Source organism: Phoxinus phoxinus (genome assembly GCF_949152265.1).
Source record: "Phoxinus phoxinus genome assembly, chromosome: 7".
Taxonomy (NCBI): domain Eukaryota; kingdom Metazoa; phylum Chordata; class Actinopteri; order Cypriniformes; family Leuciscidae; genus Phoxinus; species Phoxinus phoxinus.
In genome coordinates this window covers 19661653-19688117 of record NC_136882.1, presented here as the reverse complement: position 1 = coordinate 19688117, position 26465 = coordinate 19661653, and the positions used below count along the sequence as shown (strand labels likewise).

The 26465-nt window shown below is 39.0% G+C and overlaps 2 protein-coding genes across 5 annotated transcripts in view; both read right to left on the bottom strand.

Moving 5' to 3' along the window:
- rev1 (REV1 DNA directed polymerase) overlaps positions 1–26465 on the bottom strand; it is a 132265-nt gene that overhangs the window by 31480 nt on the left and 74320 nt on the right. The gene's annotated exons all lie outside the window — the stretch shown is intronic.
- Positions 16587–22504, bottom strand: sox1a (SRY-box transcription factor 1a). The gene is given in 3 exon segments (XM_079618794.1): positions 16587–17381; positions 17384–17461; positions 21352–22504. Coding segments are annotated over 3 exon segments (1074 nt in total). The 5' UTR covers positions 22186–22504; the 3' UTR covers positions 16587–17219.

Sequence of the window (26465 nt, the reverse complement as noted above, 5' to 3'; positions counted from 1 at the left end):
GTCTTGCTTTCATATTCCATACCTTAAGACTTCAGTTCCTCAAGGACCAACAATAGAGTACAACAGTGTGGTAGTAAAAATCCCATTTATTTTCTCCAAGGAGAATTGCATTTTTAGCGATAATGTGTAAACTTTTCAAACCTAACACGAGCTCTGAGGTGAAGTGAAGATAAATGTGTCTGTAGAAGCTACAAGTCAATGTGATTTCAACTCTTTAATAACAATGTTTTCTGAACTTCTGAAGTGAATTACACAACCCATGCTTCTAAAGTGGACACTACCACACAGAGAAGTCGCTGTTGTGGCAAAAGTACAGTTTTTACTCCTGCCGCTGCACACATAAAGCTGTGAAAATTACGTAATCGATTCAAAAGTTTAAAAGTACGATTTTATAAAGGAATTAATACTTTTACTTTTTCTTAGCAAGGATGCATTAAATTGATCAAAAGTAGTGTAAAGAATTTTACATAGTTAAAAATATATATTTCTAATACCGTAAATACTGTTTAAGCTTTCTGTTCATCAAAGAATCCTGGAAAAAATTGTGTACGAAGGTTTTAACAGAATAGCTCAAGCATCACACAACTATTTTCAACATTACAATCATTTCAATAACACCGAAGACTGGAGAAATTATTTTGCTTTGACATCACAGGATTACATTTAATACATATTAAAATGTATTAAATTGTATTAAATTGTATTAATATGTTGTAATATTACTGTTTTTACTGTTAAAATAAAGCCTTTGTGAGCATAAGAGACTTCTTTCAAAAACACTTTCAACCCCAAACTTTTGAATGGTATATTTGTACATATTTAAATATTTAGCAATAAACGTTAAAAATATTGTATTTCATACTTATATTATCAATTACATACAGTCCATACTTTTATATTGTACTGTTTTTGTTGATACAATTACATCGTTCACAATGCTTCATCGGTTGAGTAGTTCATTCCATCATAACAGACGTTAAAAGACAACCATGAACCTTGATCTGCTATGCGTCTCATTATTACAATCACACACCAATGCAGAAATCAGATAATTAGGTAATTTCTGTATTGGGACATGAGCCTGAAAGGTATAGGCTGACTCTGTGTGTGTGTCTCAATGCCTATAATTACGATGTCTAAGCTCTGGACCCTTTCGACAGAGCTGTCACGGTGAAACTATCATCACTGACACCTGCTGTGTCCATATAGCGTGATGATGAGAGGTTGACATTTCTACACGGACCAAGAAGATGGTCTGCTGAGGTATGACAAGCAAATACCCATAACACACACACTTTTTTTGTGTATGTGTGGGTATCAACGGTGCTTTTTTTTTAAGTGCGTGAGCATTCACCTGTGGAGAATGACAAAAAGAAAGAGATTATTTTGCACAGTGCATATATTATAGCTATACTGTTTTGTCAGTACAAATGTGTCACTATTTGAGACTGGGGCTAGTTGCCAAAAGGGCTATATCTGAATTACTGTAAGGCTTTGAGTCAAAAACCTAACAGTAAAAGTGTTTTATGTACTGTATGTTCAAAACTCTATTTGAAATAAAGAGTTGACACTGGGATGTGTGTTTATATTATACATTTCAGTTCAGTTTAATAATTAAAATGATTACTGGACAAAATATTGGCTTAATATTTTTGTAATTAGTTTTTTTCTTTGCCTCTAACTGTTTTTTTTAATGGAAGGTTACATCGTCACAAGTTACCCCATCAAAGGTGACAACATGCCCCATTATTGCCAATAAATGAATAAATAAAAAACATTGAAAGAAAGCGGGAACGGCGTCTGGCGCACAGACAGGTGCATGAGAATTTCTGTTGGGGCGGCAACAGCAGAGTGGTGGCTCGGTTTTCCAGATGGTTCCTCTGGAGGCATATTATCTGCTCCATCACAGCAGGCTGAACCTGAGACTGTTGAAGTGTGTATGGGGGGCTGTAAATACTGTGGGCAGTTCGGTGCCACAATGATGCTCCCAACCCTGCAGCCTGTAAGTGATCCTTACCTGGCCTGTCCCAGCTGTGGGGTAGGCTTTCCACCCCCCTCCGCCAGCCTAGTCATGGGATAGGTCTGCTGCCTTTATCCCCACAGTTTCTCTATCCCACCACAGGATAAACTTACTGCTAAATGACAGGGTTGGCCCGCTCCCCGGGTAGTTGCACCACAAGAATAACTGGACAGGAAAAGCATGTGACATACTTGTGCACCTCTAGATGTGTGGGTATAGGATGAAGAAAAACAAACACACTTTGATTAGTCTCCGAAGTCGCACGTTTGAATATCAAGTCGAGCGCGCCGAAGTACGTGTAATTCGTTTCAACGCCCTTATAAATGAATAACTAGCATGCGCAGGCCCCTTCCCTTTTTGATTTGCAGCCTTATCTGTTTCCCTGGAGTTCACTAATTACACAGCGTCTACGGTTTCAGCGGACATGTTTGATATGAGTTTATCTGAGCTGTCCGTCAAGCAATTAAGGTCAGCGTTCAGCACTCTCTCAATAGCACAGTCACGGCCTCAGCAAGCAGGGAACGGATCAGGCCAGCTCAGATCAGGTGAGGTCTCTGGTACTAGGTTTCCACTCCTGCCGTCCCACCATGACAACACACAATGGCTGTGATCAACGTTGTACCTACATGACTGTTCACCCTGAGCGACCCGTCCTAATAGGCCATTAATGCCCGTGTGGCCTCGGACAGTTCAGTGAGTACATTTACATGTTTGGTCATAATCAAACTAAAGCGAGTTTTTATGTAGTCAGGTTTTTACAGTCTTTTTCTGTCTGCCCAATTTATAATCACATTTGATATTTGAAATAAATATTGCGACACCTCTCTTGAGGAAGCACACAACACAGAGGCCAATTGTAGTCCAATTAACGTATACGTGCTGGAAGAAGCTACAATCACATTCTGTTAAAGGTCTCATTTAGTGTTCGGCGAAATCAATTGAATTTTGTGTGATGGTGAAAGATTTCCTCACATAGACGTTGCCACAGGTTTAAGTCGGAGATTAACCACATTGTCCAACAGAAAGCTGTTTTTTAAAGTGACTTGTGTGTGAGCTGTGCTTCATACATTGCTACACTATTGACAATAGACAATGGCCTTTTTTGCCCACAAAAGTTTGTTGAAATTTCGCTAATGAAACTGCACCTTTACCAAAAGAAGAATTATTGGTATAGTCCGACTGAAATCAACATTTTAAAGTGTAGGAATATCATATTATGAAATAAATGTTTTTCTCCAATAAACATTGGGAACAATTATTTGCCCCCTTTTATTAACTACTTTATGAAATACTTATCCAAGATAACAGCACTGAGTCTTCTCCTATAATGCCTGATGAGTTTGGAGAACACCTGACAAGAGATCAGAGACCATTCCTCCATACAGTCTCTCCAGATCCCTCAGATTCACAGATCCATGTTGGCGCTTCTTATCTTCAGTTCAGCCCACTCATTTTCTATAGGGTTCAGGTCTGGGGACTGGGATGGCCATTGCAGATGCTGTGCAATGTGTATTGGAGAAAAACATTTATTTCATAATATGATCCTGAGCAGCAATGTAACTGTCTTTCATTTAATAAAATGTGGAACATCACAATGAGGCAAGACACCATTCAGCTTGAGGTTTCCATTCGTCTCAGATGAGGCTCTTGAATAACTCATTGCTGAACAGTCGTATAAAACAATGCGACTGTGTGGTCAGACAGTAATAAATCACACAAGTAAGACATTCGCTCCTCAGTGGTGTGGATTGCCTGAACAGTTTCACTGTGTTGGGAGTGGTCACGTTTAATACACTGTGTGTGTGTGTGTGTGTGTGTGTGTGTGTGTGTGTGTGTGTGTGTGTGTGTGATCTGTGACATGCTGTGTTGAACACAAGATTAACTAGGTGACACTGTGATAGCCAGGCATCGTGAAAAGCACAGGAGTCCTCTTTCAAAACAAGACTCTTCTTCCTCTACTCTCCTTCCCTCTCACTAGTCGTTCTGTATTTCTGAGATAAATTTGTATCTGGTGAGTCATACAGATGGTATTGATGACATCTCACCACCTCAACCTATTTATTGTGACACCAAACAGGAATTTGACATTTGAAATTGACAACGACTGGCCAATTAGGGGGCACAGAAATATTTGTCTTAAAATTATCCTTAAAATGCTTTTTGATTTGGTGGAACAAATTTTTTAAACTTTACAGCTATATTTTATATGCCTCCACATGCAATGTGAGCACCTGTGGTGCTTGTTTTCCCAGATGCCAGAGGCACAGCACTCAGAAACGAGAAATAAACTTCAGTCAGCATGATAACTTCATGGCTGGTGATGTGTCAGATTACACTGCGAGAGTTTTTTTTTTTTTTCACATATGTCTACACGCCATATTTACTGTGTTCATAAAATCTTCAGCTGACATGCTGCTTCTCCTTTGCCTATATATTTTACCATATTAACATCAAATCTACACTGTAAAGATGGCACAAGCACATCTTAAGTGGCAAATAGGTTTAATGCTGCTCAGAGGTGGCAATTTTACACAGCAATTTTAACTGTATACTGCTATACAGTGTTAAGTGCAATGCACTACCAAGTAATTAACTACTGTAATTTAATTACTTTTCCCCTGAAAAGTAATGTACGGGATTACTCGTAATTTTTCTATAATTTAAATACTTACTTCTGATGTAATTGCATGTAAAGAGCAATTCAAACAATATATAAAACAATAGTGGATTAAACATCAAACATTGTAACATTAGACGTTAAATTATGCTTTTGATGTAACCTTCTCCATCAAAATACTTTGGTCGGTTCATGAATAATTTATGCAATTTTATATAAATTATTTGGATGACTAAAAAGAGCAGTTTCATATCTATCCTTGTATTGTTCAACTGATCGAGGTTGTTATGCTGGATTTAGAAAGTAAGAAGTAATGCAATAATTTTTTAGAGAGTATTAGTATAGTAATCTAATTACACTGTTGAAGATGTAATTAGTTGCTAGTAATTAATTACTTTTTTTTTAGAGTGACTTACCCAACACTGATGTAAAGGGCTGAGTCTTTTAGTATAGAGTTTTTGCATTATTAGAGTTAAAACAGAATTTTGAGCAGGCATAGAGCAGGCCTAACTTAGCTGTGTAAAGATGCCTTAAAGGCCCATATGCAGTATATTCACAGCAAATATCTTTTTCATGTTTCGCTTAGGGGTAAAAAGAAGTTTGAAATACCTTTTCAGTGATATACTGTTAGCGAATAACCCCATGGCATCTATGCAGCATTTAGATGAATATGTAATATATGCTGTGAACTTTCCTCTAAGTAGAAAAATGCCCCCCCAAAAAAGACAATGAGGAAAAAAGCAGTTAAGAAAGCATGTGATCATAGCGGCATTGCATTTCGGCAGTCAAGTCATGTCACGTTTATTTATATATAGTTTTGATCTGTCATTTCCTAATATTCATGTCGACCCTGCTAACATTGTATTTATCAGGCCACTCAAAATACTTTCATGTCTCTCATATCACACCGCAAACTCATGCTCTCCTTTCACAAACGCTTAAGTTTAAAACTGCACCACTCTATTCGATTATGCTGTTCGCAATGCTTTATGGGATTGTAGTTAAACTAAAGCTGATAAGTACACAGTATTGTCATTTTGTCCGATTTTCAAATACTTTTTTGCTTTAAATCAAAGTGTATGAGTCACCTTGTAGCTGATTGTCTTGTCATGGCTTATAGATCTTTAACAAGGACTTTTTTTTAAATCCCTATGGGAAAAATGAATGGAAAAAAGCTCTACTGAAAAAGGGGGCGGGCGCTAATGCACTATTATTATCATTGTAATATTGTTGCAGTGTTTGTCTTGCTGCTACGCCGACTGTTTTGTACATTCAAATGGACTATTTTATTTCTTAGCGGTACGGTATACAGGTTAAATTCTCAAATAATTTAAACTCAAATCAAAATGACATATATTAATTTGTTTGATGAGTAGCAGCATAGTAAGCTGGATAATGTACAGTTCATACTGCAAAATAAACCCATTCAAGGTGACACAAGATCTGTTTTGCGAAAATGGACGGCTGACTGATAATCCTTTCCACATTACGAAGGAATTCTTGTCTGTGTTCAGGAAGAAAAAAGAAAGAATTACTTCGTTTCATTACTGGTCCATACTTACTGCCGATTTGGAATTAGCGAACAAATGATGAGTATGACCAGGATGTTCGAAAACAATAGCTTCCTCCCCCACATGGCATTCAGAGAAATTAGTGAAAAATAGCCAGTAAAAACAGCAACCTGAGGGGTACGAGTAAAAAAGGTGAATATGTAGGGGGCGTATTGAAAGGCCCGGCTAATATTCAGAAACAACAGGCAATGAAGGCAATATCTCATCATGGCCTAAGAGCACATGGTGGGACTCTTAAATGAGTCTTGATTGTACTGAGCAATTTTGAACTCAGCAGAGCACTCAATTAAGGCGAGCGATTAACAGCGGATCTGACTTGCCCTGCTCCCTGTGATGTCATCGTTCTTGGAGTGTGGCAGCCATAGCAGGAGTCTGATTTGACCAAAGCACTGGCCAGCAGCTTATATCATTAATAAAGCCCAAGACTCAACCTATCAACACTGCAGTACATTCCATTTTATGCCATTTTCTCCACATGAGGCTTTCTTTTCTCCTGTTTTGCTTTTAAATGTAGTCCTACGAGAACCCATACTTCAAACCAACATGGCTCCTGAATTAATTTTGCAGTAGACTTTTCAATGTAATGCTAAATGGTTCAATAATCTGACTTCATTTTGAGGGGACCTTTCAAGAAACATAAAATGTGCCATGATTTGGTCTCCAGTGGTCATTTTCGAGAAGATTAAACTCTGCTCTTAAAGTTGAGTCAAAGTGCCCTCAGGTTACCTTTCATTAGTCTAGTTAAGTTTGTCGTGGCTTTTCGGACAGATTCGGCATAGTAAAACGTACACCATATATAGTGCGTTTCTCTCGCAGTTTATGAGAAAATAAGCTCTGTGACAGCATAGCGCTCGGTTTTCCTTTTGTGCGAGACGAACTAAAACTGTGTGTGTAATTGCCAGTGTGTGCAGTTTGCAGAGAGTCGACCAGCGTGCACTGTACCTCCTTCAAACGTCTTCCCAGTCAATGGAAAAACAAAGGTCAGGACTCTGGAAATGTCACTCAGTCCCTGGCTCGGCACTTAGAGGTCCAAGGGAACCCGGAGGGGGGGCTTGGCCTGGCTGCAGGTTCCGGGGGGACAGAATAATGTGTCACACGGCTGCCGCTGCTTCCTCTTCCCCTGGTGGTTGGGGGCAGGCAGAGAGGCACGGTGGGGGCTCATTGTTACACTGCCTTTTCCATCAGCTGTCAGGAGAGCAGGGGGCCTGGCTAAATGGGCACTCTAAAATACTGCACGCCAGGGAGTTGGCCCTCTCAAAAATATACAGTATACCTAGCAAGCAGAAAGGATAGATTTGAAGCTTTCATATTTAATCACAAAAATGACATTTATACATTATGCGTAATAGCGCTCCTTATGCCCTAATTTTCACTTCCATCATATGTGCTTGTTTGTCAACACTTGTGTTAGGGCTCAGGAATGCGTACTGTGCCGTCAGCAAAAACACTTGAACAAACTAAATTATTATTTCAACAAGTCCCAGGAAGTCATGCTGCATATCCATACTATTGGATTACTGTAACCTTTCAAAAGCGCCGCATACTAATAAGAGAGAATACGCCATCCACGAGTGTCCTTTCACCATCACACAATTTCCATAGAGTTAAAAAGGTAAAAGAAGAAACCAGAGCTCAACATTCAGGGCTTTATTCGGAATAACTGCAGACAGAGGGTGAAAAAACAGACTGTACTTCCATGCAATAAAGAGTGGAAACAAGTTTGAGAAACAGAGAAGGGAGTGTGAGAGCGAGAGCTGATCAGATGATTATTTCAGCCGAGCAGGATAAGTGGTTGAAACGGAGCCGTGTTTGTCGCTGCGCTGCGGGTGATCAAGGTGAAGAAGGAGAAAAGGGTCGGCCACGCCCCCGAGCACACCTGAGATTGCGTTACCTGCCGTCTCTCAAGCGTCATACTGGGAGCGTGGAAACCCGAGTGCAGCCACGAGAAGAAATCTGGCCGTCAGTCAAGTGCTTTTGTTTGCAGTTCTACGAACAGGCCGGATCTGGTTTCTCTGCTCCAGAAACAAGGAACCTAACCAGAGGAACAGCAGAAGAGCATCTGAATGCCGTCAATACAAACTACAAATTTCCCAGACTAAATCATTTGTCACTACAGAACAGACCCGCTCTGGAAACTTGAATGATAAAAAAAAAAAAGTCACTATTTATTTTGAATGTATCAAGGTCGGTGTCTTCTTTATTGCAGTTTGATCGTTTCTGATGCGGCTGACTTCAATTATATTTGCTCCTTACACCATTTAAAACATTTTTTCAATGACAAAGAAGGATGGAGGCAAGATATCACAGTGTTCTGCCAGATATCCACAATCTCAATTCGAGTAAGCTTTGTTTTTATAAACACTATGGGCTGGTGTTCATCAAAATCAGGATGTGAACACAATGTCATGGACAATAATGTCAGGAATGCTTCACGGTCATATTGAATTCAAAGCGCCTTTAAATAATTCGATTACCTAATCATCTGCAGTCATTGCTGAGGGACGGGAAATACCTTTGAAGCTATTAGCAAGATCACTTCTCATATTTGTAGATGTGAAAAGAAAATATAATACAGTCACTCAGATGTGATTATATTTTATAAGTCAAAAATACTGCATGATTTATATGTAATTGAGTTTAATCTTTAGAAGCATCAGCACCATCTTTTGATTTGGGCTTTTTTATATTACCCCTTCTTTAAAGAGACCTATGAAGAAACAGCTGGACATTACAGGACAAAAAGGGACTCGTAAATGATGAGAGAAAAACAAGGCACTGAGATAGAGAAGGAGGGAATAAGGTAGAAGAGAGCGACGGAAATTAAGCATCTGATGTAATAGGACACTGTAAGTAGGCAAGTGAAAGCCTCCTCCTTTCCTCCTTCAGGGATAATTGTTGTTTAGATATACTTTTACCCATGTCTCACTCACAGGTTATGTTTATACAACTTGTTATTGTGGTTTCTCTTCCTTTTCTCCCTCTTTCCATCTCCCTTTTCCTCCTCTTCTTTGTACTTTCTTGCTAGGGGAAAATCTGCGAGGCTTGCTCACCAGTGCCAGCAACAGTTAATCCTTTTCCAAAGCACCTTAACTATGCTGGGAATTCTGCAGATGCTAAATAAAACAACGGGAACAACCATGCACTTAACACCAGCTCACGCTGGCAAGAGTGCCTCTGTCTTCAGATGCTCCGTTTTTTCATAAGTAGTTCAAAACAATCTGCTGTTGTGTGATAACTGTGTGTTTCTCTTGAGTGAGCTGGTAGCAGGGCCGCGCTGGGTTCAGCAGCACCGCCTCTAATCCCATTATGGCCGTTCACCTCAGATTACATTAAATAAATCAGGAAATATGCAAGGAGGAAATAAGATGTTTCTCTGCATTAGTTGACAAAAAGTGTCAAGCATCGATGGCCGTCAAACATTCATGTATTTTAAGACAGTTATATATGTCATGTAAAAAACAATTTTTTTTAAAATCCTTACTAAGATTTTTTTTATTCATTTATTTATTTGATTTTTTTTATTGATCAAAAGTGACAGTAATTACATGTATACATATTGCAAAAGACTTTAATTTCTAATAATTGCTGTTGTTTTAAACATTCTATTCATCAAAAAAATCGTGAATTTTTTTTTACCATGCTTTCCACTAAAATATTAAGCTGCAAAACTGTTTTCAACATTGATAATAAGAAATGTTTCTTGAGCAGCAAATCAGCATATTAGAATGATTTCTTAAAGATCACGTGACACTGAAGACTGGAGTAATGATGATAAAAATATATATATATAAAACCGTTTTTTTTTTTTTTTTGTAAGGTGTCGACTCAGTGCTTGACACTTTTTTTATTGTTTGTAAATATTTGTTTGTTTACAAAACAAAAAGCTGCTAACTAAACAATTCTCCCATATATATTTTTAAATATCTTTGCTGTGCTGTTGCTGTTAACAAAAATTAATGAATGTACAAATGCTCTCCTGATTATAAAATGAGGGATTTTAATCTGATCAAATGCACCTTATCAGCCTCACCCTTATATCAGTCGAAATTTCTCATTTTTCTACACCCAGATTATTATTTCTTTGCTTTGAAAGGACATGGGACTTTTTCACACCCTGAAATGCAACCGTCAATCAGTTGTGTTGTTTTGAGATCAATATGATTTAGTGAACTCTCACTCACGTAGACTGGTTTGGAAAAAGAGACGGTGGAAACAGGAGTAGTTTCAATACAGCACTCATTATCCTTGAGTGATGACCTTCAGTGGCATACTGTACTCCTCTGTAATCATCCTTCACTCTCCATCTCTTTCTCTAAATGCTAACTGGAGCCTTTCAAAGCAGCCAGTGAAAGGCAAAATTGGCCTATTGAAGAAGTTTATTAGAAATTGATCTACTCTTTTCCACTCACACAAGAGCCAAGACTTCAAAAACTTGTACGGACATGACACGATCACAGCGAGGCCGCGTTCACACTCACAGTCGACCTTTATTTGAAGAGTCACCTTTAGAACGGTGGGTCAGAGTACCGAGATGTGAAAAGTCATATAACGTGTATGCAGTTAATTATGTTAATGAACTGATTGATTTTGCTGCTGTAGCGTTGTCTGGCAAATTGAGGTTTATTTGTGTGTGCTTTGGCATTTATGTCCCATTACTGGAGCTGTACGGTATTGATAGATATTCTAAAGTAATGTTAATCTAAGGTTATCTCTGGAAAAGTTTTACCTGTGCCTTAAGATATTAGATCAGCTTTAATCATTAAAATACGGGCAGCAACACAGAGGTGTGGGAAAAGAGACATATAAAAGAATCCATGACTTCATCTGTGCCTGAAAAAGGAAGGGCGAAAAACAGGCCTTCTCACACAGGAAGGAAACTTTCCCAAACTATCTAAACTAGTTATGGTGAGTTTGTTTCATTATAAAAAAATAAAAAAAGTTTTATTCAGCAAGGATGCATTAATTTGACAGTAAAAGTGATATTTAAGGCAAGTTTCCACACAAAACAAAATTGAGCTGCACAACGGTTTTTCAACATTGATAATAATAATAAATGTTTCTTGAGGATCAAATCCTCATATTAGAATGATTTCTGAAGGATCGTGTGACACTGAAGACTGGAGTAATGATGCTGAACATTCAGCTTTGACATCACAGGAATAAATTACATTTTAAACAATATAGTAAAATAGAAAACGGTTATTTATAAATTGCAAACATATTTCACAATATTACCGTTTTTACTGTATTTCTGATCAAATAAAAAAAAAAAACCTATAACAATTCTTACAGACCCCAAACTTTTGATCGGTTTGCATTTATGTCAAAAGGTGAGAAATTGTTTTGATTCAAATTGACAGCAATTTCAAAGGGCACCAAATGTGTCAGTATCTAAGGTCATTGTTACAAATAGGCCCTCTTTAGCTGCGATTTTAGATTTCATTGAAAGATATATTTCAGGGACCCTTGTAAAAAGGATCCTGTGTCCGTTACATTGATATTGTAATCTAGTCCATCTAAATGGCAGAGTCTGTTGATCCCTCACTGTAAGGGATGTCAAAGGTCAGCAGCAATAAGAGCTATCAGTGACATCCAGAGGAAACCAAGTCGTTGTTTCTTATGGTCACCCCCTGACCCCTCATTAACCTAATCTCCACTACTTAAAATTATCAACAAACTGTGTGTGAGCGAGTGTGTGTGTTTGCCTGAAATTCTGATTGAGAAAAGACACATTTCCTATGGGTTTTTGTGTATTTTAGTTTGCATCCGTGTATTGCGTACACTAAAAGATTTCTACAGTGTAAAAGGATTGGCTTTTTTTGGCAGAGGTCTCAGGTATTGGCTCTGCGCCTCCGAGAGAAATAACAGCTTTTCCTCAGCCCTGCAAAGAAATACTGCCACATTAGAAACAGAGGAACCACAGCAGTTTAAAACAGCTCTGCTCCTCAGCTTATTAAGTCCATCAGCCATAAAGTGGACATCATTGTGTGTTTAAGGTTACTCTTCACAGAAACTGCATTACCCCCCCTCTAAACACATTCAAGATGCGGGGTCAGAGTAATACACATACTCACAAGGAGCTCACTGATATCGAGACCAGCATAAGCATGAATCACTGCACTAATAGCCCATACTATGCAGCTCTCGCACCCACTAAGAGTTTAGCCACAATGCATGCGTGTGTGGTGTGGAGAGAGTACTGGCAAATTATGTCATTAGGATGAATTACTCTTTATTATTATTAATATTATAATTATTAAGAAGGCATGCAAGGAAAGAAAAACTGCATGAGCAAGAACTTTTAAAAAGTCTATTTAAAAATGATTTGTAAAACATCTCAGCTGTTTTTAGTTACGTCTGAAAACAGTTAATGCACAGACTGAATTGCATTTTATACATGCATACATACATACATAAACACACACATATATATATATAATATACCATATATATATAGATATGGTAACACTTTATTATGGGGAACACATTCACTATTAACTGACTTTTGCCTCAAACGCCTAATTTACTGCTTATCAATAGTTAGTAAGGTAGTTAAGTTTAGGTATTGGGTAAGATGTAGAATAAGGTCATGCAGAATAAGGCATTCATTTGTGCTTTATAAGTACTAATAAACAGCCAATATCCTTGTAATATGCATGCTAATAAGCAACTGGTTTATAGCGAGAATTGAACCCAAAAATAAAGTGTTACCATATATATATATATATATATATATATATATATATATATATATATATATATATATATATATATTACTCTCTCATAGTGCTCGTTAATGCAAATATAATTTGCTACAACATTCAGACAGATGGAAGGGTCAGAAATTGACAAACAACATGAAAGCATGGATCCATTTTGCCTTATATTAGCGGTTCAGGCTGGTGGTATATACATATAATACACACACACACGCACACACACACACACACACATATGTGTCTGTGTGTGTATAATGTGTCATTCTTATTTACCCAAGTGTTACATTCACTCTAAATGCTAAAAGTACTAGAGGAAAGTAACCACTAGGGCTAAAAATCCCTTTGTATATGAACACAGGGAGTCCATCTATATGTGAGAACTGAAAGAATTAGAGGCAGAGCTGCTTATTAATCACAATAGGAGCGCCACCTTAGTCACACCAGGGGCTTGTCACTGCAGACCACAAACTAACCGCAAACACACATTTAAAAACAAATAAAATCTATATGGCCTGTATCCTTTCTTTTAGAAGGACACTATGTATTGATGCAAGGTTTTTTTTTTTTTTTTTTTTTTACAATGCACTGCAAAACAAAAAGACAGATGTTTTGGCATAAATGCTTCGAGTGGAAAATGTATCTGAGTTTTGTTTACGATAACTTACACAAAACATGAGCACTTGTGCCTGAGTCGAACTGAATGGGATCTCATTGTTGTAGAGCTCCAGTCATGATCTGAGCCAGACAGGCCATGTGTTCAGTAGTAAGCGTGAAGGTGCACTGAAGCTAGTACAGACACACATAAGCTTTTTCAGTGTTCGAGGAAGAACAAAAAAAAGTTATGCTCCAAATTTCTGCGTATTCTGCCAGGAACCTATGCATGCATAAAAGCGAGTCTCTGTAATGCATGTAAGCAGACACTAGAAAGAATAGGGAAGAGTGAGAGAAAGAGGGACAGGGAAACAGACAGGGGGCGGAAAAAAAGCAGTTATATGGCAGACAAAAGAGGACACAGAAGCTGGAAGTAAGTTGCTGAGCAAGAGCACCCAGTGCCATGAAAACGTGGCAAAAGCCCCATCCCATTACAATGTCATTTCAGCCCAGCACAGTCTTTAAGTAATAACACTCAGTGGGGTGTGTCATTATCACCCCTAACCCCGCTGCCCCCAATCCGTCAAGCAGTCCTCAGGGCAGGTACTTCAACTGTCAGCGACTGTCCACGCAGACTCCATCCACTTCTACAGCTTTAGCCTGCGCTGCTGTACACGCTTCCATATCCTTGCCTGTCTTTATTAAAAAAAAGGGGCCCATACCGCCAAGAGCAACAAAATCAATGACCAATCCATAAACATCAACTTCTTTTATTGTTGTTTCTTTCTGTCTCTCCCTCCCTCTTTCAGATGTAAAAGCAACACAATCAGACACAGTCAAAGTTGATCCCATCACAAAATACAGAAGCACAGTGGGACTCCAGCGACGGAATAACACAAACAATTCTGAGGCCTATTTTCTGACACCTGCTGAGAGGAAGGGCACCTTGTGAGGTGGGTCAAACTAGATGCGAGGAAAAAGTCATTTGCAGTTAAAGTTGTCATTCTTTTTGTATATGTGCTACAAGTCGTTTTCTAGGTACATATTTGATCTCAGACTGAAAAACGGGAGAAAGCCAAACAAAAACAAAGGCTGAACCAAATAGATTTTTTTTTTAAATACTCAAAATCGTTATGTCTATTTGTGCTAAATTGTCTATTATAAACCAAATGCAATGCTTTTTAAAAGGGAGTTCACCCAAAAGGGAACATTCGGTAATAATTTACTCACCCTCAAGTTGTTCCAAAGCTGCATGAATTTCTTTCTTCTATTGAACACAAAAGAAGATATGCTGAATAATGTTTGTAATAACTAAACAGACAAAAAGTCTTTTTTTTTTCCTACTATGGAAGTCAATGGTGCCCCACCACAACTGTTTGGTTACAAACATTATTCAAAATTTCTTCCTTAGCAAGCCTTGCTAACATAACCTTGGCTTTATTGCATCATGTCCAAAAACCCGAAGCACCAACTTTGACCATCAATTTTAAATTCGATCAAGTCACACGAGAGTCGTACGCAGAGGCGAGGCTAATCTAAGTATACAAAAATCGGAGAGAAATGAACGAAGAGCGATCATTAAAAAACGTAGGTTAGGCTACTATTAAAATGATTTTTTAATATGACTTAGGCCTATTTGAAGATGTGTCGCTCGTCTCGTGATATAGCCCAACTGAACGTGCGGATGTTGTCCGCGTTTATTTCAGGACCTGGACAGCTCCTCGGCAACTTTAGAGTGCGTCTCATGTATCTCTTCAGCTGTACACTACATGGCTATAGTTTCTGATCTAATATATCGACTTCTGTGAGAAAATCGCGACATTAGCGAGTATTGCAAATGCATGTTCGCACAGACTTCGGCTTACAGTAGCGTTGTGTTAGAAGTGATGGAAGAGTGTATTGGGAGAGAACAGTAGCATTGCAGCTGCGCTGAGCTGTGAAATTCGCCAAACAATTGGGATCACTGTTCGTCTTCCTCTCGCCTTTCCCCTCAATTAGCATAGTCCGTTGTGGTTGATTGACTACCATAGCCGGGCAGGGTAAGTGCTTTTGTCCTCTAATCACATGAGGACAGCAGGGGTGACAGGACACAGGTGAGGCCAAGACTGGAATAGATTTATAGCATATTTATAAAGCTAAGCATGGGAACTGAAACATGCCTAAGTCTCAGAGACCTTTGCCATTTGTATAATTCAGGAATCAAAGCCAGCTTGATCTATAGACTGCCACAATATGGTTACTTCCGAATCCTAAACCCCACGCAAAACGACTTAACGGGACAATCTGATTGTGAATGGGTGTTTGAGCCCCGCTGATCTCAATTAGCCCTTGTTGACTCTGTGGAGGATTAAATTAGCCGCATAAAGTAAGACTGAGCCCTCACTAAAACTGACGAAATGTTGGAAGAACTGAACCAGAATGAAAGTAGCTGAACTCAAAAATATTTCACATTTAATAGATAGCCTACATCATTATTTGGCTAAACTTAATTTGTGAAGAAAAAAAATAAAATTTAACATATAGCCTAATGTCCATGTGAAGTCACCTCGAATTCATATAGCCGCAACCTAATTGGAATGAGAAAACCCAATAAAATTAAGAACTTAGTCTTAGACGAATCTCTTTATTCAACTAGCTAGCAACCACGCACGTTAGCATGCTAAATTGTGTCAGGAAGCTCGAGACAAACACTGACTGAAGAACTGACATGTGTATATAGCAATTTATCTTGTAAAATAACTTGTGGCAAATTCACTTCTCCTAAACCCAAGCTCCTCAGCTAGCCACAAAACTAAAACTTCAGCATGAAGAGAGCAATACGCTAGTAGGCTAAGTCTCATTTTATTTTGTCCCCCCCCAAAAAACAACAACAAACAAACAAATGGTTTTCATGCCAATGAAAACCATAGAAACTAAAAACAAATAACACAAATGGTTTTAGTAAACCTGTATTTTACGATTTTAAGTGGACTGAATGAAATAAAATTAAAGTTCAAGTTGTAAAATAAAAACTGATCATACATGGACTATGGGGTTAAAGTCCAAAAGAGAAATGACATTAGGCCAAAATGAATACATCAACAACAAGGGTCATGTCGTCCTACCACTGGGCGAAACTGAGTAAAAACGACGAGTTATTAAAGTTCTGAGAGGCACGAGGATGCGGTGGAAATACAGTAGGCAGATGCGTCGCCGCGCCCTGATTATTATTCCCGCCTGTCGCTTTGCTGTAATGAGCGCGCGGCCGACTGTTGGCGCGCTGATTACCGGTCCTTGGGGATCCTGTGTTTTTCCTGAGTAATTGATAGTTAGACTCCGCTCTAATTAAATACGCTGTCTGTTTCATTGATGTAGATTTTTTCGCACCAGGGAGAATGAATTGTGCACAGTGAGTGAGAGCAGGCCTTTACGTTTTATGGATCGTTGTTAACCCTGAACCCCAATCGTGAGACACTGGACTATTCAGAATGCATATGGCAAAATGAACACAAAAAATATGTTTCCGTTGCACAGCCATTTTAGTTCACTGTCCTGAGAAGTCTGCGCATCATTTTAATAGGCCTTCGGAAAGTTTATCCTCTCTTTCCCTTTTTGCTCACAAGGGAGACATTTAAGGTGTTCTTTTCCCACCAAATCCCTGGCCGCTTCCTGGGACGCTTTGCTTTTTGTGTGGTCTCATGGCTTGTCTTGTTGCTCTGTCACTATAACTCTGAAGGGTTGCCCCGGTTTCCCGCACACCTGCGTGGCTGCCCGGTCCCTTCAGGAATTCGCTGGGGCTTGTAATCAGCTTTGTGGAGCCATTGAGTGCACGGCTCAGTGAAACTTCCCAACCTCACAGCGCGCTGGACCGCTGAATGGGAGTCACAGCGTGGGGCGCCTCTCCAAGCAGCGGGCCTGCCAAATTCCAGCAGAGTCTCTCACAATCATCCTTACACAGACCTCTCTGCCGAACACGAGGGCGAGAGAGAGAGAGAGAGAGAGAGAGAGAGAGAGAGAGAGAGAGAGAGAGAGAGAGAGAGAGAGAGAGAGAGAGAGAGAGAGAGAGAGAGAGAGAGAGAGAGAGAGAGAGAGAGAGAGAGAGAGAGTTAAGGTACGAAAGCTTAGTTTATTAAACAAGCAGTTTGCTTCATAAGCGCCTTGAAAATGCATAGCCTTGCATTGGTCATCTAGCATGTTTTTTTATATATATATTTTTTTTTAAATAAAACAGTCTAGACTTTTTGAACAGCAGTCGTTTTATAATGGTAATTGGATTCTCAGTGATGCACAACAACATGAGAAAATCTGTGAAAAGCAATCCCATGGGTGCATCACTAAATTAGTCCACTGAATTAGCCTACTGTTTGCTCTTCCGAGCAATAATGACGCAATTCAGACAAAAATCGTAGCCTACTGAAACTTAAGGGGCTGATTTACATGCGACAATGCTCGGGCCCCTGGTCTGTGTCTGCCGCGGCTAAAAGAGACTGTTGGTCACGGTGTGGAACAAATAATGTATAATTAGCAGAAAGAAAGACAGCAACATTTTACTAAATGAAAGTTTGAACAAAGTTGCTTTTTCGTGGCGTTGTGCATATGCTTAAATTACTGCTCCGGAATCGCAGACTGCAGAAATTACGGCGCAGCATCTCGCCTCTTGGAAGGGCGCAGGATTAAGAGGCAGCAAGATTGTTAAACATGTCAACGTGTAATTGCACGATAAGGCCCTCGCGAGGAATTTATTGGCCCAGTTGCTATTTCTATTCCTCCCTAATCTCGTTCAGCACATTCGTTCCGTGCAATCTGTCTCCGTAATCTTCTGTGACAGAGCAGCGACCAATAGCAGCGTACCGGGTTTTTTGGAGAAGGGAGAAAATATGGAGAGGCGTGATAAAGTGATGCTAATTATCCCCATTTAGGACAGCGAGTGCAAGAGATCGGGAGTTTTCATACGAGCCAGCAGTGTTGATGGCTTCCCAGCACAGAATATATCGGTGGCTACAAGATAAGGGTATCGCACGTTGAGACGATTTATTGGTTCAAGTCCACCGCCACCCCTCCCACCGCCAACTCCATCCCATCCTTTTCACCCATCCCACCCCGCGTGCCTTCCCCTCTTTTGGCGGGGTGGTAAATTATTTTGGTTAAATGTACCAGAACGCTTCCCTTTAACCTGGCAAGTGCCGTGACTTGGTTCTCCGCCTCTCTATTTTCGGCGCTTAATCCGTGTAGTTTTTCATCTGGCGATAAATACAAATGGCTCCTGAGTGGACATTCTCATATGGGCTAGTAGTGGAGGGGAAAGGAAAGTGTGTTCAGAATAATTGACCGTTTAATGTAAGATCTGTTTTCATGAAAGAAACGTGGCTGAAATAAAACACTCTAAAAAGTGCTGGGTTATTTCAACCCAATTTTGGGTCAATTATGGACAAACCCAAACATGCGGTTAAAAATGTAATTTACTAATTTAACCCAATGGCTGGGTTTGTCCATAGTTGACCCAAATTTGGGTTGAAACCACCCAGCATTTTTTAGAGTATTCAGTTCTCTGTTAAAAAATAAATGCTATCGAGATCGTGCAATTTATGATGTACATAACAGTTTTAGCACTCCTGACTCTGTTCTGCTTCATATTTATTTCAAGTGCGTGAAGTGGCACTTGCAGATTTGAAGGCCTCACATGCGCATCACAACGAGAAAAGGGACGTCTGGTGCCATAGTGTGTTGCGGCTTTGCACTTCTGACACTTGTTGCTAAACTAGCCCCATGACAGCAGGTAATTGTAATAACCTTTGACTTTCTGTCCCAGAGGTCAGCGTGTCTGCTGCTGATCCAGGTCACTGTTAAACATCCTTCTGCCCCTGCTTCAGATCACATTATGTTCAGCCACGCAGACTCGAGAATAAATAAACAACAAAACTAGGAAATGAAAACGTTCACACACTTTTCATATAATAAGAGACTACAAGTTACTGCAGTACAAACACGTGTTTTGACTAATATGTGGGCCTAATCAAACACGTTTCATGTGTGAATTGAAATCTATTTTAAAAAGTGAAACATGAGCTATTATTCATATTATACTATTAATTCAAAAATATTATAAACATCTCGTGAGAAAAACTTTTTACATATGTTTTTAATCAAACAGATGTACTAACATCGGCGAATTCATTTTCAAAATTCAACCAAATCTACCTATACAATTGATTCATTATTGTAGCAAACTCCTATGGTTAAAATAAATGTAAACGTGTCAGTTAAACAACAAAACTTTTGAACTGCAAATATTATTGTGATAGACGAAATGAATTAATGCAATTGCAATTTTAGTGCAATAATAATAATTTGTTTTCAAGCACACCAAATTATACACCTTAGTTACCAAACAAAGTCTACAATTGAATAAGCAACTGTAAACTTTGTACACAGCTAGTCTAATTATATAAGTTAACAAATAATTTATATTATGAATAAACACAGATTTGAAATAGCCTACCTTTAAAGAGTGATAATTAAAATTTAGCAAGGCGATTTTAAAAACACAATATTTATTATTTTATTCTCTAGTTTTCTCTAGTTTGATCTTTGTTTTAAAAAAAATATTATCCAGTTAGCCTATTAATTTAGTTTACCTAAGTAGACGGCTTATTATAAAGGCAATTACACTTAAATAAAATGACTCAAATTATAAATTAATGACAAAAGTACGACACACTTTTAAAATAATCATTAAAGGTCAACAAACCTATATACAATTATTTTTCCACCAAATGTTATAATGCATATTTATTGTAATATATATTCAAGTTCCTATGACGGGTAAGACCAAGTGTGACCTATTTAGAAAATACGTTTTCCCAGTTTTGATACTTTCAAAGATCTCATTAGTAGCACGTTGAAGCTTGTAAAATACACATTAAAATAAAAGGTCCTAAAGCTAAATAAAGTAATTATACCTGCCGATTAATATTTTGTCTTCAATTCACGAAGAGAAAGTGTCTACTAGAAAGTGTAGTAAATCAAACACATGTTAAATGACAAAGTCTGATAGGTAACAAAACTAACACCAATTTAGGGCAGAGTAACTTTCTCTCCAATTTTATTTAGACCATGAATCAACGCAAGGTTAAGATTTGAACTGGCAGGAATGCATGTCATAAATTATGTACAGCAGCAGTGACGTGCCAGTCTTTTGAAATATTAAAACTTATTCACAATTTACAAGAAATATTACAACATAAATCTGGTACATTAATTCACGTATACAAACGTTTTGGTAAATGTAATAAGCAGAAAACTCTTTATGGGCTCTCAAAAACATTTCATTGTGTTATTCACGCTAGACTTTTGTTATTATCAACTCAAAAGTCAATTTGCACAGAAACTTAAATATTTAAAGAATAACAGTGTGTCGCATATTTCTTGGCGTGGCCAGAAACGCTGTCAGAATCATTTTTAAAGACGTCATATTTAAACAATGTTTCACTGAATGTGATACATTTCATTAGATCTCAGTTTCTCTCCGTACTGCAATCGAAACAATATTTACCTTTAATTTACAATAACATCATAAAACAATCTGTACAAAAGTAGTTTAATGACAATCTAAAAAAAGAAAGAAGAAGAGGTAAATATTTTTGGTGGAGTGTTACCCATCACTTTCCATCAGCTGTTTCAAATATGCGTCAATGGGACAGTTCCGTTTACTCCGGCAGTTGTGCTCTGATAGTGCTGCGGTAAGGCATGCAGTCTGCTCTGCACAGACGGATCCCCGGACTCCCCGGTCGGTAAATACATGCTTATCATCTCTCTCAAGTCTCCGGTGCAGGGGACTCGGGAGTGTGTGGTTACCGGAGGGCTTATATTGGGTTCGGACTTCACGAGCGAGCTCAGCGTGCCGATGGCCGCAGAAGTAGCGACGCTGGAGTTTTGATGCTGCGCGTATGAAATCCCACCGTAGCCGGACGGAGAAGCGCTCATGTAGCTCTGGGAGTTCGAGATGGGGCTGTACTGAAGAGCAGTCATGTCGTAGCGGTGCATGGGCTGGGGATTGTGCGGGTGATGGTGATGAGCGTGGTGATGGTGAGACCCACTACCTGGGTGCTGGCTGTAAGCGAGCTGAGCCTCCTGCATCATCGCAGCCGCTGCTGCCGCGGCGGCCACCTGTCCGGAGTAAGTGCCGTTCGCCCAGCCGTTCATGTGTGCGTAGCCGGCGCTGGCCGAGCCTCCATGACCGCCAGGACTCTCCAACCTCTGGCCGACCCCTGCAGGACTCATTCCGACTCCGCCACCTGCACCACCGAGCAAGCCGCCAGCCAACGAGTACTTGTCCTTTTTAAGCAGGGTCTTGGTTTTGCGCCTCGGTCTGTATTTGTAATCCGGATGCTCTTTCATGTGCATGGCTCGCAACCGCTTCGCCTCATCAATAAAGGGCCGCTTTTCAGCCTCTGACATCACTTTCCACTCAGCACCGAGTCTTTTGCTAATTTCAGAGTTGTGCATTTTGGGGTTCTCCTGAGCCATTTTTCGGCGCTGGCCCCGGGACCAGACCATGAAAGCGTTCATGGGTCTTTTTACGCGGTCTTGGTTGGCTTTGCTCCCCGAATTTGGACCCGTTTGCCCCGGATTCGTGTTGGTTTGGGGTCCAGGGGAATGAAGGTCCGTCTCCATCATCATGCTATACATTCAAGTGGCTTAAAAGTTTTCAGCTAGCAGAGAAAAAGCATGAACTTTCGGCGCTCTGTAGTCCGCTTGAAGCAGGTGCTTCACGAGCCAGTGGAGCTCCGGTGAAATGTGGAATTCAACTTATTCCCAACCGTTTGCTGTTAGTTTCACGGTTCTTTTTGCTCCTGCAGCCTGTTTGTGTCGTCTCCGACTGCCGTTTCACATCCACATTAATTGAACGTGCATTTGAGTTACTTTTCCTAGTGGAGTTGAAGAGTAAGTTAAAGCGGCGGCCATATGATGCGTTTTGACAGCGATTAAAATGAGCGAGCGGCCAATGGCGTTCCAGTGAGGAGCGATTTGCATGGAGTTCGGTGGAGTGACGTAGACAGCGAGGAAAGAACTAGTAGGCGGGGTGCGCGAAGGGTCAGCACCGCCCCCTCTAAAGTAGAGTAAATACTGAGGTAGCAGTTTGAGCCTCTTCAATGGTTGCAATAAATGAACAAGAGGACAAATGGTAGATTTTATCCATTTAGATGACATTACAAGATACGATCTAATTCTTTATAATAACTGTAATAGCTGCTATGCTCCCTCGTGACGTTTTGGCAAATCTTTGTGTGTAAAAAAAACCGTCTAGGGTAGACAGCCACTTGTCAGCTATATGTTGCTGAATATCTGTGATTATAAAACTGTTAAAGGAAAAAAATCGGTCGAAATTAATTTATCACTTAAAAATGCTTAAATGCTCATGTATGCTTAAAAACGTCGAATGAGAGCCTCATTTCACTTTGCATTCAATTAGCCAACATCTTTTTTTGCCAAATATAATCAACACAACCAATTCCCTTTATACCTAGTAATTGTTTGACTGAAACAAAATAAAACACCATATTATTTTAAAAGGTAAACAACATCATTTTAAATCGAGGATACTGCCGTCTGGTGGTGCACTGCTATGATTTTGTTGCGCGTAAAATTAATACGGAAAACTTGAGTTCTCAAAATAAAATATAGTGGATGCAAGGCAAACATGAAGGCGTTGTCTGAATGAAAATCAGACTGCAAATTCTATTAACCCAATAATACAAGGATAATTGTACAAAATGTTAACCAATCGCACAACCGATTGAGAAAAATGTTGATGAAAGGCAAATATACCTGCGCTGGACAGCAAAAGTAGCCTATTATTCCGCCATCAAATTCGAAGACACACAAGACATATCATTTCAATATATATTCTTTAGAGATGTTGGTAGCCTAGTCAATATTTTTGAATATTTAGGCTATGTGACGCAGCTATAACAAGAACGAAAACATGTTTTGACAAAAGAGAGTCGGGGCTTTTCATTGCCCAAAAAACAATAGTTTAGATGGTTTTTCATTCATTTAGTGATGGTCTCCAGTGTCTAGCCACTCATTATATGTTGATCAAATAAATAGTTTCTTCAGATTTTTTCCCTATGATTTTGATTTTTTAAAAATATAATATTTTGAGAAATGCAATCATTTTATTAAATAATTTTAATACACACTAATAATTATTAAAGGTTTTACAAATTAATTTTAAGTAGCCTAATTGTTTTGTATTTATATTTGGTGTCTTTAAAATATTCCAACACCATACCATGCCCATCAGCAGCACTAAACAATAATATTATAAATAGCCTAATTAAATAATATAATCATACATTAGTAGAAATTATAGTCGGTAGATGTTATTATCTTTTTTAATTAAAAACATACAAATGTGCCACAGGTCCAAAAAAAATGCCAATTTGAATTTACTTTATTTTTTTTGTAATTTTGTTAGTTATGGCAACGATTAGGCAGATTCAATAACACATTTTTATTTCATTTTATTTAATTGACCTTCGGATTAGAGCGCTAAACCACACCGTGACCCTCCTGAAACAACGTGCACTGTCAGTTCTCATTTTGCTTCAGTGTCGCGCTCTTCACTGAGTCTTTGTTTTGCGCGCGCTGGGGGCAATAGGGCACTGCTAGCGCACGTGCGAGAGCTGGGGTTACAGCAGTTGTCCAAAACACACAGTATTGTAGTAAAAATATTAGAGAGATGTCCTTGGTTTTAAAACAACAACGAAAGACTGAAAAGCAAAAAATAAAGTGTGTTTGCGATCGTAGCCTACAGTTCATAAAACATTTTGTGACAGAAGCAGGGGATGGAACGAGGGGACTGGCATACTCTATATAATTTATGATGCCAAAATATAAATAAGCGAAATGGGATTTGATTATTTAAATCAATCAGTTTAATAAAAACATTTTTTTTTCATAATTTGTAGCACAATGTGTATTGAGCTGTTCATTAACATGAAAGTATTTCACTACAAAATGAAAGCGTCCTAAACTTGTTTGTTGTTGTAGACTTGTTTAACCTAATTTGGTTGTTTAACTCCTTTGTGTGGCTCTTCTTGTGAACAGGTTGACTTAACAAGGGCTGAGGTAAGATGAGGCTTTTAGACGTTTGCAAATTACATCCTGTTAAACAGATATAGTGACAATCTGTTGATCAATACTCTAAAAGTTCATTTCATACAATAGTCACAAGATCAAAGTTATTTTTTATTGTTTTTACAATGAAAAAAGACAAGTCGTTTAATCAGCATACATACACTGGCTTACATATTTTAAAATAAATATGTAATTAAATTAATTTAATTTGAATGAATGAATGAATGAATGCAATACTAAGTGTAAACCTTTACATTTACACTTTATTTAAAAATTACTTAAATGTAAATTCACGTACACCTGTGCATAGCAGGTTGTCTTTGTAAAGTAAAATGTAAAAAGAAAAGGGGGGAAAAAACGTAGCGAGCAAAACTGTCTGACTTCCCTCAATAATTGTTCCCGCTTAATGCTGTAAATACGAACGCGTATTAGCCCATACAGGGCAGGCTATATCTTTCGACAAGTCTTCCGAGAAAATCCGACACTGGACCGACCGGTAGTCTGAAAAAAAGTCTCCGGTCTGTTCACAAGGCGGAAAATCGCGTTAATATCTCTTATCCGACACAGTATCAAGTAGGCTATATCATGCGCTCATGTAGCTCAGTAGCCTATAACTGACGACAATCACAGCTTTCCGTTTACAGGCTTTACGACGTGCTTACGAACTTCATATCAGTTAGCCAGGCGACAATTGTCTACAAATATCAAGTTTCTAGATGAGAACATTCATTTACAATCAGTTAATATATCCAGATATAGCCTAAGATTTTTCCCAGAAAATAATACATAACAATCTAAATTTGGTTTTAAAGCTAGCCTATATAAACATACGTTGCACTGTCCCTCATTTGCAGTGATATAAAATCGTCCTTACCGGTGCTATCGCTGTCCTAACCCAGCCAAAGCCACTCGCCAGACCGCCATCCTTGCTAAAAATCTACCCTTAGTGTGCCAAGGCCAGCCATACCCAGCTCCCAGTCCCACCACTCACTACACACTGAGGAGAGAGACAAGAAAATGAAATTTATTATAGACTCTAAAGACAATTTCAAGTTATTGTTTCTCCCGGCGAAAGGGTTCCTTCTTACATAATAAAGCCCCTTTTGTGTGACGCGGAACAATACAAAACAAGTATTCTAATAAATAGCCACTTTTTTGTTCCCTCTCGAGGATGAATGGAATTGAGCAGTTGGGTTTGAAAGCAGCTGCTCGCGCATTCAGGAGAAGGGGGCGGAGCCCTGGCGCGAGGCGTCTCTCCTCCTTGGAAACGAACTTGAAGAACGGACCCGGCGGCAGCATCACCTAAACAACGGTCTGCACTGCAGCCTTCACTCCGACATCACCACTAAAGTCTGCCCCCATCGCCCCTGCTGCATGACTCTGAAGAGCATTATACGCTCAGCAACTATAGCCCAGTCATTCTCACTCTTCCTAAACTTACCAATTACTTAAATCCTGATGAATCGCATAAGAGCACTTTAGCTGGTCTGGCAGTAAAAAAAAAAAAACAAGCTCATTTCATGCACAATCATATCCGCAGACTAGGGCTACTGTTAGCTATAATGAATAAATACGTGTGTGTGTGTGTGTGTGCTTGTCCTAAAAAAGTAGCTGTCCAGTCTTTGAACTTTTCCGGGCTCCTTGGTGAACAGAGCCTGCCCTATATGATAACATGCCTATGCACCTATTAGTGCATTTATAGGCTTATTTTACAATGTACACTACAGCCATAACTTGTACATTTTAAGCTTGCAATAAGCTTAATGGCTGACGTTAACTTAAAATCATATTATTTAATGTATATTTTCATTATTTGACCAAAAATT